Source organism: Schistocerca cancellata, chromosome 2, assembly GCF_023864275.1.
Source record: "Schistocerca cancellata isolate TAMUIC-IGC-003103 chromosome 2, iqSchCanc2.1, whole genome shotgun sequence".
In the NCBI taxonomy this organism is placed as follows: Eukaryota; Metazoa; Arthropoda; class Insecta; order Orthoptera; family Acrididae; genus Schistocerca; species Schistocerca cancellata.
Window position 1 is genome coordinate 358,278,903 of NC_064627.1, and position 18,361 is coordinate 358,297,263.

The 18,361-nt window shown below is 42.5% G+C and overlaps 1 protein-coding gene across 9 annotated transcripts in view; it reads right to left on the reverse strand.

Annotated features, from left to right (window-relative positions):
* LOC126161747 (sodium bicarbonate cotransporter 3) overlaps window positions 1–18,361 on the reverse strand; it is a 1,146,839-nt gene that overhangs the window by 293,400 nt on the left and 835,078 nt on the right. For all 9 annotated transcript variants that reach the window (XM_049917795.1, XM_049917789.1, XM_049917788.1 and 6 more), the window contains one exon: window positions 17,807–17,944. In XM_049917795.1, the coding sequence (XP_049773752.1) occupies window positions 17,807–17,944 (138 nt within the window). The remainder of the gene's footprint in view (window positions 1–17,806; window positions 17,945–18,361) is intronic.

Sequence of the window (18,361 nt, forward strand, 5' to 3'; positions counted from 1 at the left end):
GAGGCCAGGTGAGTACCTGCAACCAGCGTGCCTGCGGCCTGGATGCACTATACCTGCTGCTGGAGTTATGGCCTGGGATGCGACTTTGTATGAGAGCAGAAGCACTCTCGTCGTTATGCCACGCTCCATGACTACAAATTTGTATGTCAGTTTGGTGATTTTACCTGTTGTGCTGCCATTCATGAGCAGCATTAGAGGGGGTGTTTTCCAACAGGATAACGCTCGCCCACATACCGCTGTTGTAACCCAACATGCTCTAAAGAATGTCAACATGTTGCCTTGGCCTCTTCGATCACCAGATCTGTGTCTAAGAGCACATATGGGACATCATCGGAAGACAACTCCAGCGTCATCAACAACCCCAGCATTAGGCGACCAAGTGAAACATGCATGGAACTCCATCCCATAAACTGATATTCGACAACTGTACGGCACAATGCATGCAGGTTTGCATGCTTGCCTTCAACATTCTTTCGGTTACACCGGTTACTAAAGTACAAGCATTTTTTCTCTTGCTTCGATTAATGTGAGACCTTGCAACGTTAATCACTTAAGTATGTTACCTAGACAAATGTATTCCCGTAATTTCATTGCTCTACGTTAATTATTTCTTGGTGTTGGCATTTTCTTTATGCTGTTAGTCTACATAATTATTCTGCAGTACACACTTACGTGTTTGGCTGAGGGTACATAGAACAACTTTCAAACTATTTCTCTACCGTTCCATTATCGAATATCACATGGAAAAAAGAACACCTAAATATTTCCGAGTGAGTTCTGATTTGTCTTATTTTATCACGATTGTTATTTCTTCCAAGTAAGAGGAGTCAGTTATGTGTTTTGGCTTTCGGACGAGAAAGTTGATCGATGTATTTTCGTGGAAGGATGTCGACACAAAAAAGTGCAATTGTTTTGATGAGTGCCGTCCTAACTCGCTTTATCATATCCGTGGCACGTTCTCCACTGTTTCGTGATAATACAACACGAGCTGCTGCTCTTGTAAAATTTTTTGATGTCCTTCGTCAAAGACACCACGAAAGGACCCGATAGCATGCAGTAATGCTGCTCGAGAGAACGGACAAGCGCACCCAGGCAATCTCTTTAACAAAACTGTTGTACCTTGTAAGTGTTATGCCAATAAAACACAGGATTTGTTTCGCCTTCTCCGCAATATTTTAGGAGGGGGCGTTCAATATGTCAAGCACAACATTCTTTCTCTCAGTCGGTCTGGGTTGAAAAAAATGCTGAATTTTTTGTGGGATTTCGTGGAATATTCCCACTTCAGCCCTTATGGTTTCACCAGGCTCTGATACGTGATGGCTCTGATCGTAGCCTTCAAAATGGCGTCTGTAACTGCGTTCCAAGCAGAGAGCTGTCATTGAGTTCCTGTGGCGGGAAAACAGAGTGTCGCAGTTGTTCATAGGCGCTTACAGAATGTCTACTGAGACATGCCTATGAAGGAAAGCACGGTAAGTCTGCCATCATCGCGAAAAGGTCGCTGAAACCTGTCCGATCTCTCTCGTGTCAGCCGGTAGCACACGGCTGCGACGCCTGAAATGTTGGACTGTGCAAACATTCGACGGATCACAATCAAACACTTCGCTGCTCAACTGGATGTCTCTGTTGGTAGTGCTGGCGAACTCGCCAACCAGTTGGGGTACTCAGAGATGTGTCCCCGCTAGGTTCCTCGCCACCTAACAGAAGACAAGGAAAGGACCATCTGCGCGGAATCGAGTGTCCGTTACGAGCCTGATCGTGAAAATTTTTTATCGAACAACGTCACAAGCAATGAAACACGGCTTCACTTCGAATCGGAAAAAAGGCAATCCATGGAATGGCACCTTCTTCTCAGAAGAAAAAGTTCAAAACCACCCCCTCAGTCACTGCGACGGTATTGTTCGACACTGAAAGGGTTACTTTGTTTGATGTCCTCCCTCATTGTGCTACGATAAACTCCGAAGTGTAATGTTCTACCGTCAGGAAACTGAAGAAACGACTTAAGCGTGTTCGTCGCCACAAAAAAACCAACTTCTCTTTCTCCATGACAACGGAAGCCCTGACACAAGTTTGCACATCTGAGAGTAGCTCACAAAACTTCATTCTGATATTCTTCCCCATCCACCCTACACCCTAGCTGTCACGTCTTCCGAATACCTGGATGGTGTGGAGCTTATTGCTGCAGTAAGATGCTGCCTCTGACGTCGACCAGTAGGGTAGTACCATGCGGACACACACCCCACCCAAGTAAGGTCGTCGGAGATTATGTTGAAAAATAAGTTTAGCAACCAAAAGAATGGAAAATAATATAGTGCACTGGAATTCCGAATAAAACTAGCTTTCTTTCAGAAAAGAAAATGTGTTGAATTGCTTATTGACCGCCCTTCGTGTATGTGATAATTACAATTTAAGTTGATTATTCTTTGTAATTCAATGGTAAAAGTTGAATCGACAACATTTATATTGGTGTAATTCGTCGTGCAACCGAAATTAAACGGAATGTTTTTAGTATTCATGAGAAGTACTTCACTTTTTATGGTTCAGGGTCAGCTGCTACTTTTCGCATCGTACAGTTATCTTGTCTAAATCAGTTTGTAATTTGTTTCGATCTTGTGGTAACTTTACTAGACCGTAAACGACGGAATCACCTGCAAACAATCTAAGAAACCTGCACAACTTGTCTCCTAAATTGTTCTTATACATCACGAATAGTAGAGGACTTATAACGCTTCCTCGGAGAACCCCAGAATTAAATTCGGTTTCTCCTAGATGACTTCTGGTCACCTGCTACGAACTATGACCTTTCTACCAGGAAAAAGTGACCCAGTTACACAGCTAAAACGACACTCAATAGCCATGCTATTTGATTAGAAGCCGCTTGTGAGGAACGGTGTCAAAAGCCTGCTGGAAATTTAGACATATGGAGTGATTATGAGATTCCCCGTCGATAGCATTCATTACTTGCGGTGAATAAACAGCTAGCTGCGATCTACAAGAACGATATTCTGTGAATCCCTTCTGGTTACGTGTCAACAGATCATTTGGTTTGAGGTATTCCATCATGTTGGAACTCCGTATCTGTTTCACAACACTACTGCAAATCTATGTCTGTAATGTGGGTCTACAGTTGAGCAGTTTCCTTTCTTGTGTAATGGTGTGATCTGTGCAGATTTCCAGTCTTCAAGTGCGTATCTTTCGTGGAGCGAGTGGTTGCATGTGATTGCTAAAAATAGAACTTACATGAGAGAGACGTCTCTCATGAATTACGCATCCGGTGCTTTCGTCGAGTCGTTGGCACCTCTCAAGCAGCTACGTGCGATGTCAGTGGAGAACGCTCAGAATAGCTGGACTCCAATGTAACTGTGTCACGAATAATGAATATTTCTGCTAGATGGGGACTCGAACGCACGTTTCTTGCTTTTCTCGACCGGACAGCTTGACCATTAGGTTATCTAACCTCGCTTCCAGCCACGACTAAACATTTCATTATGTTTCTTCTCACCGTTTCGGAACACCACTAGCAGATGTTCACCCGCGAAAACCACCACTGGATGCCATCGGATTATGCAGGGAGTCCATGTTACAAATTTTAATTTGCCACGACATAGCCATTACGTTACAAATCCAGCGTTTCTCTACGGTTTGCAGTTGTATAATTCCATTTTACTGCATCTTCATTGATTAACTACACAGTGGCTGATTTACTTCATTTCGGTGAATTTAATTCAATTGATGTATATGTGCAAGATGAAACTGGAACTTCGACATAACTGCGGATATGCTTCACGGAGATGTTTCGAGTATTGTGCTACAAGGAACCCTGGTCTCCTGGGACTCTCTACAGTATAACTGCATTTGTTTTGGTTTCTTTTTTTCTTTTTCTTTGAGTCATCAGTCTTCTGAATGGTTTCATGCGGCCCGCCACGAATTCCTCTCCTGTGCCGACGTTTCCATCTCAGAGTAGCAACTGGAACCTACGTCCTCACGTAATTGCTGGATGTGTACGAATTTTTTCCTCTACAGTTTTTACTCTCTACAGTTCCCTCTAGAATCCTGGAAGTTATTCCCTGATGCATTAAGAGATGGCCTATCATCCAGTCCCTCCTTCTTGTCAGTGTTTTCCACATGTTCTTTTCCCCGCCGATTCTGCGAAGAACCTCCTCATTCATTAGCGCATCAGTGCACCTAGTTTTCAATTTTCGTCCTTAGCACCACATCTGAAATGCTTCTATTCACTTCTGTTCCGGTTTCCCCACAGTCCATGCTTCACTACCACACAATGCTGTGCTCCAAGCGTACGTTCTCCGAATTTTTTTCCTCAAGTTAAAGCCTGTGTTTGATACTAATTGATTGCTTTTGGTCAGGAATGTCCGTTTTGCCAGTTCTGGTTTGCTTTTTATGGCCTCCTTTATCCGTCCGTCATGGGTTATTTCGCTGCCTAGGTAGCAGTATTCCTTAACTTCATCTACCTCGTGATCATCAATTCCGATGTTAAGATTCTCGCTGTTCTCATTTCTGGTACTTCTCATTACTTTCGTCTTTCTTTGATTTACTCTCAAACCATATTCTATTCTCATTATACTATTCATTTTATTCAGCAGATCCCGTAATTTTTCTTCACTTTCACTGAAAATGCCATCAGTGGATCTTATCACTGATATTCTTTCACCTTCAATTTCAGTTCCAATCTTGAACCATTATCTTATTTCCTTTATAGCTTCTTAGATGTATGGTAGTACCGAAATAAAAACGAGTGGATACTTGAATGCTGAATATGTCTGACAAATGCCGGGACTCAAACTGTCTTACATCCTTTTTAATCCGAGCACTTCGTTCTTGGTCTTCCACTCTTATAGTTCCCTCCTAGTTCTTGTAGATATTGTATATTAGATGTTTTTTCCCTGTAGCTTACTCCTATTTTCCTCAGGATTTCGAACATTTTGCATCATATTACATTGTGAAGTAGATATTAAAGTGCGTCATGTGGGAATTTGAGCTGGACTGGGGGCGTAACCGGATCGCCGAAGCGGCTAAGGCAACCGCTCTAGAGAAGCGGAGCATCCACTTTCGAGTCTTGATCCGGCACAAATTTTCACAGGTCGCCGTTGCATTAACATGAACAAAATTCTCTTTCACTATTCCGTTCACTCACGGTGCTTGTTGACCACAGAAACGTCCGTTTACCTCTTCGATCTGAATCTAATGTTCACTAATGCTCGGTTCTGTCTCTGATTTGTTCTTCCGGCAGTGTTCTTTGTAATTACACACAAAAAACAACATGGATAATTGGCCGATATGCAGCACATGTATGTGTTCACTGAAGGCAATGGAAGAAGGACACAGCGACGCTTATACTGAGGTGTTTTCCCAGCGACGGGAACCACGTCACAGTCTGTTTCGTCTGAGGGTTGTGTAATTACTCTTCACTGGGCCTCGTACGTTTCGGTGATTGCATATTATTGGTTTTTTCATTGTTGTAAAAATATTTTTACGGAAACTAAGGTAATTGGGAGTAGCAAAACTAATAAATTATGATACCTCTATTACTACACAACAGAGCCACTGGAAGACCACGGGTCCTCTTGAAAAACCTCCAACATCTTGGTGAAGTTCAGGTCCACCCCTTACACGGGCGGGTAGGCCACGACCCGAGTTTGAGTCCCGGCATTTGTCAGACATATTCAGCGTTCAAGTCTCCACTCATTTTTATTTCGGTGCTATCACTTCCTCCGATGAGGAAAAATAGAGCGATGGGCTTTGTAGCGCTATTCTTTTAATACCAAAACCCTTAAGGACGATCGTTTCGTTAGACTGTCGAGCTCAAATCATCCAGCATTCCCGTCAGGGAGGAACCCCGAACGACAAAATACGGCAAGCAGCTTCGTGGTTCAAATACCGTACTGAGTAGAAGTAAACCACAAAGGGTGGTGATAGTGGTATGACATATTTCAGAAGAAAACACTGAAAACACAAATTAAGACGTTTGATATGAAATGTGAAACTACATCCTTCAGAGTAAGATTATTGTCTTACGCATTTTGACCGAATAAATTCCAACATATATTTGTTGAATTGTAATCTGCTGTTGACAACTGAGGTTCAAATGGCTCTAAACACTATGGGACTTAACAGCTGAGGTCATCAGTCCCCTAGACTTAGAACTACTTAAACCTAACTAACCTAAGAACATCACACTCATCCATGCCCGAGGCAGGATTCGAACCTGCGACCGCAGCAGCAGCGTGGTTCCGGAGTGAAGCACCTAGAACCGCTCGGCCACAGCGGCCGGCGACAAGTCACGAAATCAAATAAACTATCTGAGCTGGACATCTAGATGTCACGCGGAATTGGTCATTAGTGTTCCAGAGTGCTACCAGGCGTCCAGCTAGCGTAATGACTGCGTGGGGAGTTAAAAAGTAAGGAGTACAGTGGTCGAGCAGCGCCTCATGAGCCACACATTTCTGTTTCAATGGTAAGCGACTCTCGAGGTTGCGTAAAGTGCGACACCATGGGACAGTGGATGACTGGAAGCAAGTGATCTGGACCGTTCAATACCGCTGCGCCCTGTCGCTATGCGATGGGTTTGAGTCTGGTGAATGGTCGGAGAACGTTAGCTGCTCCCACGCGTTATGCTAACAGTTAAGTTCGGATCATGGATGGCGGTTATCGCTGAATCAACCGATTTTCGGCTACACCGGTTTCTTTTCGTCTCCGGCTTAACCTGGTGTTAAAACCGCTCAAAATAACCGGTTTCTGAAGTACCGAATTTCGGTTTTTTATTGGTATTACTTCTAGTAATAAATGTAAGACTTGGAACATGGAATGAAAAATTCTGATGACGGAGGAGGAGCAGGTGATTACGATCGATATGCGGTTGAGGCTGAGGCAGAAATCGATCTCATTGCCGCCAGCAAAGATGGCGAAGGTGAAGGAACAAGTCGCGGTGACCCTAAGAGCCAAAGGTCACAATTTAAAGATTTCCTCGTATGGTCACTTTCAGATGGTACCAATTTTTCGTGGTTCAAATGGCTCTGAGCACTGTGGTACTTAACTTCTAAGGTCATCAGTCCCCTAGAACTTAGAACTACTTGAACCTAACTAACATAAGGACATCACACACATCCATGTCCGAGGCAGGATTCGAACCTGCGACCGTAGCGATCGCCCGGTTCCAGACTGAAGCGCCTAGAACCGCTCGGCCACAACGGACGGCTCCAATTTTTCATCCTGAAGTAGCCACCAAATTGTGGGTTCAGTTATTATCCCAAGTTCATTCCTCGTCAATGAAGTTATAGGCTTATTAATTACATTTACCTGCACTTGCAAAGAACATTGTGAATGTTTTCTCCTTTTATGATGTAAGTTTGTTGTGCCTCCTCCCGTTTTTAATATCTTAAAGCTACTAGAGCATTGTACTTCATTGCTTCTTCAAAACTAGGGTTCGTACCATTGTGCAATATAACTGTTGTCCGAGGAAGACAGCGAGAAACTATCGTATAGACCAGATAGGGGCAAGTGTTGCCATTGTGCATTTATACACATTTTCTAATAGGCCACACCACACAGCAACAGGTATCTTTTTGTCTTTGCAGTGCTGTAGCGATTATTATGTCATGAGCCTGTTTCTAACTGTAGGCGTTATAATTAAAGTAGTGCCGACTGCTTTTCCCAAATTTTATAACAACCCAATATTTCAAAGCAATAGAAATTTTACGAAGAAATATTACTCTTTTTTAAAAAAAGTTTTCTTTGAAAACCAAAAAAATTAGCACTGCCGTTACGGCGAATTGATTTGGCAGTTTTTCACCAACTTATTAACAAAAAACGAAAAAACTGTTACAACTGAGACCAAACAGATACCGAAAAATACCAATTATCGGGAAATAAAATACGAGTATCGGTTTTAACCGATCGGTTCTTCCCATCCTTTGTACGCACGAGGTGGCGTTACGGTATGGTGGTGCTTTTCTTGGTCAGGAGGTGATCTCCTCATTGCGCTTAAAAAGCACTTTATGTGGAAGGTTATCGACAAATTCTACAGCATCGCATATTGCTTACAAAAGAGGAACAACTCGGAGACAACGACTGATTCTGTCAGCATGACATCATAAAGCAGCATATGCGGGGCAAATGTTTCTAGACAATAACATTGCTGGAATGGTCTGGCTTGCCCGCAGTCCCAATCTGAACTCAATGAAACACCCTTGGGATGACGTAGAACGTCGTCTTCGCTCTTGTCACGGTCCGCGTGGCTCTCCCCGTACTTTTTTTTTTTTCTTTTTCACTCCATACCCCAACGTCCAACATTACTTCCTTCTCCTGTTTCGTCTCCTGTGGACGAAACGGCTGCCTTTCTTCCACAGACATTCAGGTACCTTACTGAATGTGTCCCCAACAGAGTTCTAGCCATCATACACGCAGTGAGTAGACACACCCCATGTGTCTTTTGATCAGGTAGTGTAACAGTAACAGATCCAAGAAACAGTGACGTAGCCCATGGCAGTGCTGGTTAAGAAACAGCAAATGACTTCCACAGCGCTTGGTTCGTTTTAAAAAAAGTAAATGAGCTTATTTTGGCTGTCGGCTTATCTTTACCAGAACGTCCGCACTTGATGGGTTCGTTAGCTGTAGTACGCAAGGTGCAGTCGGTGAGAAGCTAAATGGCGCGAGATCCGGAGTTAACTGATGGCAGCTGCGGCTCGCTGAACTTCGTCCAGATGACGGATCTCGCGGTCAGTTGCCGGGAGCGTGGTTTCCAAGTCTACACACTACCAGCGCAACTTTTATACTAAGTCCCTGACTGACTATCCCAGACTGAACAATATCCGACAGTAACAGCAAACCCGCTTTTACTGAGAGGTGCCATTTAACGGCGACAAGGCGCTAGTAGACGGAGTGCATTTGTCACTTATAAAGGCGGACGAAACTAACGACACTAACAGGCTACTATCGTGATATATTTCTTTAGTTCTGAAGTTACCTTTTTCGAATTTTATTGGGATGCTATTACTGCCGCGTTTGCTCTGGAATTAACTGCACCATCAGTAATCACATTCGGTCTTGCCTCTTTTGTCCTTAGAAAGGTTTGGCTGTTAATATGCAGGTCACGAAGTTTCAAAACAGTGCATCCTTCGCTTCAGAGTAAAAGATTCATCACCCTACATTGTGTGAATCTGATCCTGCACTTCAATGGAACTTATCTTTTTATTCCTGCTTCAGTTCTAAATGCCCTTTTCGCACGCTTTACCGCTCAGTATTACGTTAGTTCAAGTAATGTAATAAGAGTGTAGCCAGGGATAATGTGATGTTGGCAAGGGGCAAGGGGCATTCGGGCTCTGAGCATGTGGCACCATGCATCTCAGGGGAGGTGCAAGGCAGGAGAAACGTCATGCGTTAGCGATATGCATATATACAGATGGCGGTAGTACGAGGTGCATTGAAGTTCTAAGGCCTCCGATTTTTTTTTCTAATTAACTACTCACCAATGCCAATACTGTTCCCACACAACATGCCTGTCATGCAGGGCAGCCTATACACCAGAGGCTGGTAAAAACACGTTTTTTGCCCATATCTGCGCTGCTATTGGACCGAGGAGGTTATAAATCCCACAGTGCTGGTACTTGAGAGACTGCTGTTTCTGTGCCTAATTTGGTTGAAATCGAAACAGGTGTTTGCGAAGAGATTCCCGACAGACATACAGACAGACCCACCTACACACACACACACACACACACACACACACACACGCACACACACACACACACGTAACGGATAACGTTATTACACAGTGGATGTGATGGTCCATTAATTTTGGATATGAAGATGACCATCAACTTAGGCGAAACTAGTAAGCAATAAAAATAATAAATCGCGATCTTGACCAATAAAGGATCCAGTCAATGGAAACATATTTTATGCACCGACGTATTTGCCATAAGGCAAACCTTTCACAAGCTGCGAAAAAAATCTACCAACAGAACAAATTACTCTAGGGAAAGCTTATTTTATATTCCATACTAATAATATGAAATTGAATCACTGAAGTCGCTTTTTTAATCGAGCTAAGAGTTGACAAAAGGGGAAGAGGTTTTAAATTGTGTTGACATAGAACTACAGAAGCTTCATACTTGCGCATTTTGTGCCACACATTTCTGCAATCTGCTGACCTCTGCAGCCCGAGTGAGTTCCATATTGTCATTGTGCCCCTCAAAAGCACTGGAAATAATGAGACCCCCTCCCAGTTGGTGGATGACATAGAATGGATTTTGCGAAGTATCCATTACTTGTTATCAACTGCCAACCAAATGTGTGAATGGGTTACGATTTGCTTGGTGCACAATATACTATCTTTCCTTGTGGTTATCAAATGTGGTTGACCAGAACCATGATGAAAAGTATACCTGTTCACACGTGCAGTCCAACATCGATCCACCGTCAAAACTGAGTGCCCCATAAATCTGGATATTCCACGATTCATCCAGACGGTGAAAGGGCGACTCACAATGAAATCCCTCTCAAACTCTGTCAGGTGGTGGTTACGCTGTCTCCTGCGAGTACATGGAACTTCCGCGTTCTTCACAGAGGTCACTCAGCATCGCTGTTATACACCCTAAAAGGCCTGTTAAAAACAGTAACACGTACAACATTAATGCACTCTGGTTGCCATTTTGTCACAGATAATTGTAACTCACTTTCATACCCGCCGATGGTGTGTGCGCGTACAAAGTCGTATTCGTGTGCAACCACGTCTTCTGGGTGCCTCATTTTTTTGTCAGGCACTGTGTAAAGTAGCCTACATAGTTTCTTGAACATGTAAAATCCTTGAAGAAGGGGGTTGATAAATTAGATGCATGTACTTCTACTCGAGTAAAGGAGAACGGTCACACCTTTAAGCAAACTGGCAGTTTTGCCAAGGAAGGAAGTGGCGCTTTCGTACTACCATTATACAGCTTCTGGGTCGGCTTATAAATCCATGACCTAAAGTTACTGAGGCTCTCAGTGAACAGGATTCTGCAATAGGTGTTTACCGGAAAATGTTTTATGGATTAGCAGGTTTCCGAAAGCGCTGTCGCCCTCAGCAAATAGCCGTCTGTTGTCGTATTACGCAGCTGTTTCCTGTTTGTAAGAGACGACAACTGGCAGAGGCCGCTGGATTCCAGTATCACGCAAAATTGCAACTTCTAGACCGAAACGCTTCAAAATCGCGACTGAATCATGATATAATCGACACAAATTACAGCACATATGATAAATCGATTACTTTCATCACACATTAAAAGTTTTTGCCAATGCAGTGATTTTACTGTAACAAGGATGACATGGTGCTACCTTTCAGCGGACTATATCGTGGATACATCAGACACCACTGTGTATTGTTCCTCAAGGTAGAACCATCAACGTTGAAAGGGTACAATTAAGCCCGACATTGAAAATAGGTACAACATACTTCATTATTCTTGTCAGAACAACATATTTTTTCTAATAATAACTCAATTTCAATTAATACAGCGAAGCCGGATACCAGTGTAGGAAAGAATGACAATTTATTTATTTAATTGATCACATGTGCACTCCCACAAAATAAATCCCTACATCCAGTTTGGTGAGATCTGTGAAATGAACGAATGTATGGTCGACTGCTAACCGCAGATAGTGAATGTGAATATATGATCATCTTTGAGACGATCCTTTGGCCACCTTTGGTGGAACCAAAGAGATGAAACTTACCGGAGCTTTGAGCGCCTGAAATGTGGCTGACCAATACGGTAGCATGGTCTTCCCCCACCTCGACAGAGGTACGAGATGACCTGAAGAACGGCACTCTGCCGCTGGATCTAGTGTTGGTAAGACCTGTCTTAGGCGCGCTCCGTAAGGACAAAAGAGTGGAGACATGGTACGCATGTGAAATACTTAAGAGTAGTTTAGAATAATAATTTCTCTATTTCAGGAACTTTTCTGGGGAGAATTAAATGTCAGGCAGGTAATATTAATGGGATCATAGTAATCTTCGGAAGTGACCAACGGTCACAATGAAACCACGTATAGGAATAAGTTGAAATACTTCCGAGTGCTTAAGTTAAGCTGAATTACTAGCGTGTGTACTATAAGTTGGAAATATTTAAGAAATGGCGTGTGCAGGACTTGAAATTAGAGACGAGTACTTCCACATGGTGAGTACTGTGCGAGTCTCAATCTGTGTATGAGACAAAGGATAAAGAGAAGTACTCGTCCATGGTATCAGTTGAGGACTCGCGTGTGTGATGAATATATTCTTAATATTACTTTGCGTGTTGTGTTTCCGTGTGACACTTGATTCAAACTATAATACTCTGAGAGAGAAGCAAGGTGAGTCAGCCGTCTATCCAGCAACGCCACTTGGCTTGCATTGCACAGGAAGACGTGCATATAACGTCCAGAGTTCGTAGTAGGAAAGAAAAGTTACGAAGTGGGGCAGTGTCGTGTGGAACTGGGATGAATACTAATTGAAGTGGGAAAGCTGAAAGTGATGTTATTATAATGTTGTGACTATTCTTTATGTCGTATTCCATGTTGCAGTGTGGTGTATGTCATGTAATTTAAGTATGTGTCGTTTGCATGGGAGAGTAGCAAGGTAGTTTCAGAGGTAGTGGGTTATGCATGTTCCTTTTGTACTGCTCGGTCTGGTGGAAAGTTTCGTGATGATGGTTGTGAGAGTCGAAGTGTGAGATATAAAAAAAAGATCCACCATCCTATCCAGAAAGTGCACTGTAGCATTAAATAATTACGAGACCATAAGATAGAGAATCACCAATGTAAAGCCATGCCCACTGGGCGGAATTTTTCATGTGTTATTGTTGTAGGTTATAGAATTTGTGTGTTTAGGTTATAGAATTTATCGGAATAAATAAGATAGTGACAAGAAAAAGATTGGTGGCCTTTTCCTTCGAATTGTATGTTGTCATGATATCCAGAATTTATAATGTGTGCGCCATTCATATTCAGTGCGATGGCCACGTGCTGATAAGAGCCGTTAAATAAGAAAGAAAATGTGGTATTGCCAGTGCGTAGTGAACAGTCAGTGTTGTGTAAATTACTAATAGTCAGATGTGCGTTTCCGTTGCGTTATATCCAAGCAGGAGGATAACTTTTAACTTAATTGTGAGTACTAGAGTTCATGTTACTTGATAAATAAAAAATGAATCCACTCGCTTGGCAGACGACTCATCTTGCAGGCCTGACTGCTTGATGCCACAGTATGAGCAAGGCATGTGGGTGCCTCTCAACGTCTATGCCGCAGGCGGTTGTCTGCAATGAAACGTTATACAAACAACTGAGCTGCTTAATGCCAAACAACTTTCAGCACATTCGTCCATCATCAGTATGTACTTTTATATAATTCTCTAAAATGCAAACATGTTTAAGCAATAATTCTTGTCATGAACTTAGATCTCAAACACCATATGCCCGTTATGATTATTATTTTGTACTGCTTTTAGGTGCAATTTCATCCCAAGTATTATTACATAAAACATGTTTGCGTTTTACAGAACTGCATAAAAGTACCCACATATTCTCGCACAAAAATGCTGTAACATGTCGTCCTCCTTTCTTCAAGTGTTAGGGATTTGTCTTTCTCTTGGTTAGCGCTTTATTGTCTGTGGTCGGTTACTATTTGATCTCTCCACATCTATCATCGTTATCCTTTTACTCTATTGGTCGATAATTCACTGCTGTTTTAGGCATCCTGTTTTTTTATTGATCCTGTTGATATGTTCTTTCCATTTATTTTTGTATTCCTTGGTCTATTCGTTTATGGTTTTAAGTTTTAATTCTTATCTGACTGCTACACTTCTTATCAGATAGTCTGAACAGCCGCTCCTGTTTCTAGTAAGTTCTTTATTCAAGTCCACGATCGGCTTCGGCCTTCAGTCCCAGGCCATTTTCAAGTGAATATGAAAGTTGTGCTATAGTGAAACGCCGGCCGGAGTGGCCGAGCGGTTCTAGGCACTACAGTCTGGAACCGCGCGACCGCTACGGTCGCAGGTTCGAATCCTGCCTCGGGCATGGATGTGTGTGATGTCCTTAGGTTAGTTAGGTTTAAGTAGTTCTAAGTTCTAGAGGACTGATGACCTCAGAAATTAAGTCCCATAGTGCTTAAAGCCATTTGAACCATATGGTGAAGCAACATCAAATCGAAATCAGATTTTTTCATGAAGCGTTTATTAACGAATCCGTTACAGTTGCAGTACATATGTTTGGCGACTAGTTTTGAAACAGCTGGTTCATTCTCAAAAAAAAAAAAAAAAAAAAAAATGGTTCAAATGGCTCTGAGCACTATGGGACTTAACATCTGAGGTCATCAGTCCCCTAGAACTTAGAACTACTTAAACCTAACTAACCTAAGGACATCACACACATCCATGTCCGAGGCAGGATTCGAACCTGCGACCATAGCGGTCGCGCGTTTCCAGACTGAAGCGCCTAGAACCGCTCGGCCACTGTGGCCGGCCGGTTCATCCTCAAGCCTGACCTACTGAGGCTCCCCTGAATGTGCCTGATCTTAATAACAACCATCAAAACAGCAATACATGCTCTATAAAGTGATCTCAGACGACTGTCTCAATCAACATGTGCCTACTTAGCAAGTGAGAATCAAACTACTTGCTAAGTAGGTACGTGTTGATTGTTACAGTGTTTTGCGATCTATTTATAAAACATTTCTTGCTAATTTAGATGATTGTCATTAAGATCAGGAACATTCAGTGGAGCCTCAGTAGATCAGGTTCGAGGATGAACCAGCTGGTTCGAAACTAGGCGTCAAACATATGTACTGCAACTGTGACGGATATGTTAATAAACGGTTCATGAAATACTGAAAAGTTTGCTGGTCCTGTATCAACAAAACATTGAAACTTAAAAAATATATTTTTTCATTTGACGATGCTTCATCACATCACAATTTTCAGATCCACTTGAACATGGCCTGGACGTGAAGGTCAACATAGATCACGTACTTGAATAATGAACTTTTTAGCAACTGGAGTAGTTATTCATTAATTGACTGTGCAACTAAGGAGCAGCTGCGCACTCTAAACATGAAGAAACTAATAATTTGATCAAATTACCTTCCGTTAGAAAAGTGGAATGCCGCCTACGACTGGGATATAACTTTCAAAATGTTATACAGCAGCCATCAGTCGTCCTTTCCGTTCTATCTTTATTATAGCAGATCCAGATTCCGGCTACAAATTAGCCATTATCAGTGCTAAGAATACAAGACGTACATAATCAGAGAATGATATAAAAATTACAACTCATGGCATAGCCTGTATCGCTCGTACAATAAATTACATTGCAAAATTTGGGAGTTGTTTTATATGCTCTAGTCCACCTACATGTGTTGTTCAGGCTCTTGTCACAGTTCGTTAAAGAGTACTGTGTAAGGAAGGTAGGCTTTGCAGAATGCACATCTCTTGGCTGTGTGGCGCCCTCTTCATGAACAACGTAATATAAAACCTTCATAATAAAGCAATTAGGGTTTCTAATAAAATTTAAAGCTACATACGAATAAAATAAAATACAAGTTCAATTACTAACATTGCTGTACTGACTTACAGGCACATTTTACAGTTAACATATGAAAATACAAAAATGCCTGATTCACTATTTGTGTGCCAATTATTTCTTTAATCTTTAAAAATGTATGTTAAATCAGATCCACAACATTTACAAACTGCTAGGAGGCACATGAGATGCATACTATGCTCTATTCTTAGCACTAATTATAAGGAGTTACTAGCAGAAATGTGAATCTGCTATAATAATCTGGAACATGTTTGGGCATCGAAGAGAGCAGTTGTTTGCCTTATAGGAGTATCTGAGTATCCATAATTCTTTCAGTTTCACTGATGCATCGAGTAGAGTACATCAGTGAAACTAAAACTATTTATGCAACGCAACAGAACAAAAGGCAGCTGCACTATTGGAAACGCGGTCGATAAAAGCGTTGTACCGACTAAGATATAAATGATGATTACCTAAGACTGTCAGTTGTAGGTGATGTCAGAACCTAAACATGGTTGTTTTTCGTATTACAGAAGTTTTTCGACCAGATCGTATAGGAATACATAATGATTACTAGTTTCAGCGAAATTAGACCGCCATCTTAAATTCATTTATAAAGAATTTTTTTGTTTTAAAAGGCGAGTCTATTTCGTCTAGTGTTCACGCTAATTGGACACTACTATAGTGTACATAAAGGAAAAATTACGTATTTTATTTGTGACTATTGTGCACTGTTCGCACAGCTATTCTTAGTGTATGCCGAGAGACGGTAGTGTGGAATATCGTCTCTATAAGGCACGTTTACTTCGAATTTATGTGCATTTTATGTACATTACAATTGTGTCCAATTGGTGCGAACAGTCGACAAAATGGACTGACCCTACAAAAATTAAAAAAAAAGTTTCTATACAAATGTTCTGTAGATGGCGATTTAATTTTGCTAGAACTAGTAATCACTGTGTATTTTTATGCGATCTGGGCGAATAATATTCTGTAATAAGAAAAACAATCATCTTAAGATATCAGTGTAATTCGTCAACTGAAGATAGGCGAATGCCCGAAAGCTGTCTTGGCAAAGCTATGTAAGTAGTGACTGGTTGTTGTATTTCGTCATACAGGGTGGTCGGAAATTTCCGTTACAGACTTCCAGGACTTGTAAAGGGGGGTGAGTACATCGTATTTTGATTAGCAACCCATGTCCGGAAACGTTATAGAACTAGATTACAGAGCGTCAAAGTTATAGGCGCGGGCGTCTGTAAATGTACGTATACACAAAGTGATTCCATGATGATGTTCAGACTTTCTAGGATGATGGAGAACGATAAATGTATTAATTTGAAGTAAGGATCCCTGTACCATTAACGAACGAGAAGAAAGTTATAAACGAAAACCGTTCTGATACCTCTGACAGTTGGAAACGTGTACCGGTTCTTGTGTTGCGAAGAGTGTAGGGCTGGTAACTTTCAGTGGTGGTAGTGTGGACAAAAACGAGACAAAATGTCCAATAAACGGGGGCTCTAAACTGCATACCTGAGGAGCTATGACCATTCCTTCATCTTCGCTAATGTTAAACACATGTCCTTTACTGAACAAGTGTTCGTTCATAGCTGTTAAGGTAGGTACTTTAGAGCCCACGTTTGTTGGACATTTTGTCTCGTTTTAGTCCACACTACCACCACTGAAAGTTACCAGCCCTACACTCTTCGCAACACAAGAAGCGGTACATTTATTCAACTGTCAGAGGTATCAGAACGGTTTTCGTTCATAACTTTCGACTCGATCCTCACTTCAAATTAATACATTTGTCGTTCTCCATCATCCTTGAAAGTCTGTAACATCATCACGGAATCACTCCGTGTGTACGTACATTTACAGACGCCCGCGCCTATAACTTCCACACTCTGTAATCTCGTTGGATGACGTTTCCGGACATGGGTTCCTATTCAAAATACGATGTACTCACACCCCTCTACAAGTCCTAGAAGTATGTAACGGGAATTTCCGACCACCCTGTATTATAAAGATGTCTTCTATGTAACAGTAGATCGACGTCCTCCCCATCACCAGTGCTGCTAGAAAGTATGCTCGCGCATCTCTCTCGAGCCATCAGATGGAATCGCTGTGCCCGGATATGCAGAGCAGTTTGCTAGCAGTGGACGTCGCTCGGGAGTAGCGATCATCTGGGTGTGCGCGGCGTGACGTAAAAAGGCGCAGTGGGAGAGAAGAGTTGAGGAGAGGGGGGGGGCGGCGTTGGCGTGGCACTCACTGGGCCGCTCATCGTCCCCAGAGGCTCCGGAGTCCTTGTCGCTGGAGCGGTGGTGTCTGTGGTGCGAATGGCGGCGGTGGTGCGAGTGTCGGCGGCCCGGCAGGTGCACGCCCACGAACACCGTGTGCGCCCGGTGGCCTGCAACACAACACAACGGGCCAGCGTCAGCAACACTCACCCACGAGACAGAGCCACACGCAGTTCAATAAGTGCACGTGCTTAAACGGTTGACACCAGTCCACACCTACATCTCCATCTATACTCTTCAAATCGTGTGAAGTGCATGGCAAAGGGAACTTCCCACTGAACTAAACATTACGGCTTTGGCATGAAATGTATTGCAGTTGCGAATATGGGCAATCATCAGGTGTCTAATGGCATAATAACAATGAACCTTTGTGGCGGACCGGGACTCGAACCCGGATTTCCCGCTTATCGCGATGGGTCACCTTACCATTAAGCTATCACAGCACGACTGACTTTATCCCCCAACACAAGGCAAGCGACTTTCATTTAAAATGTCAACTGTTCAAGAATATACATAAAAGATGTATG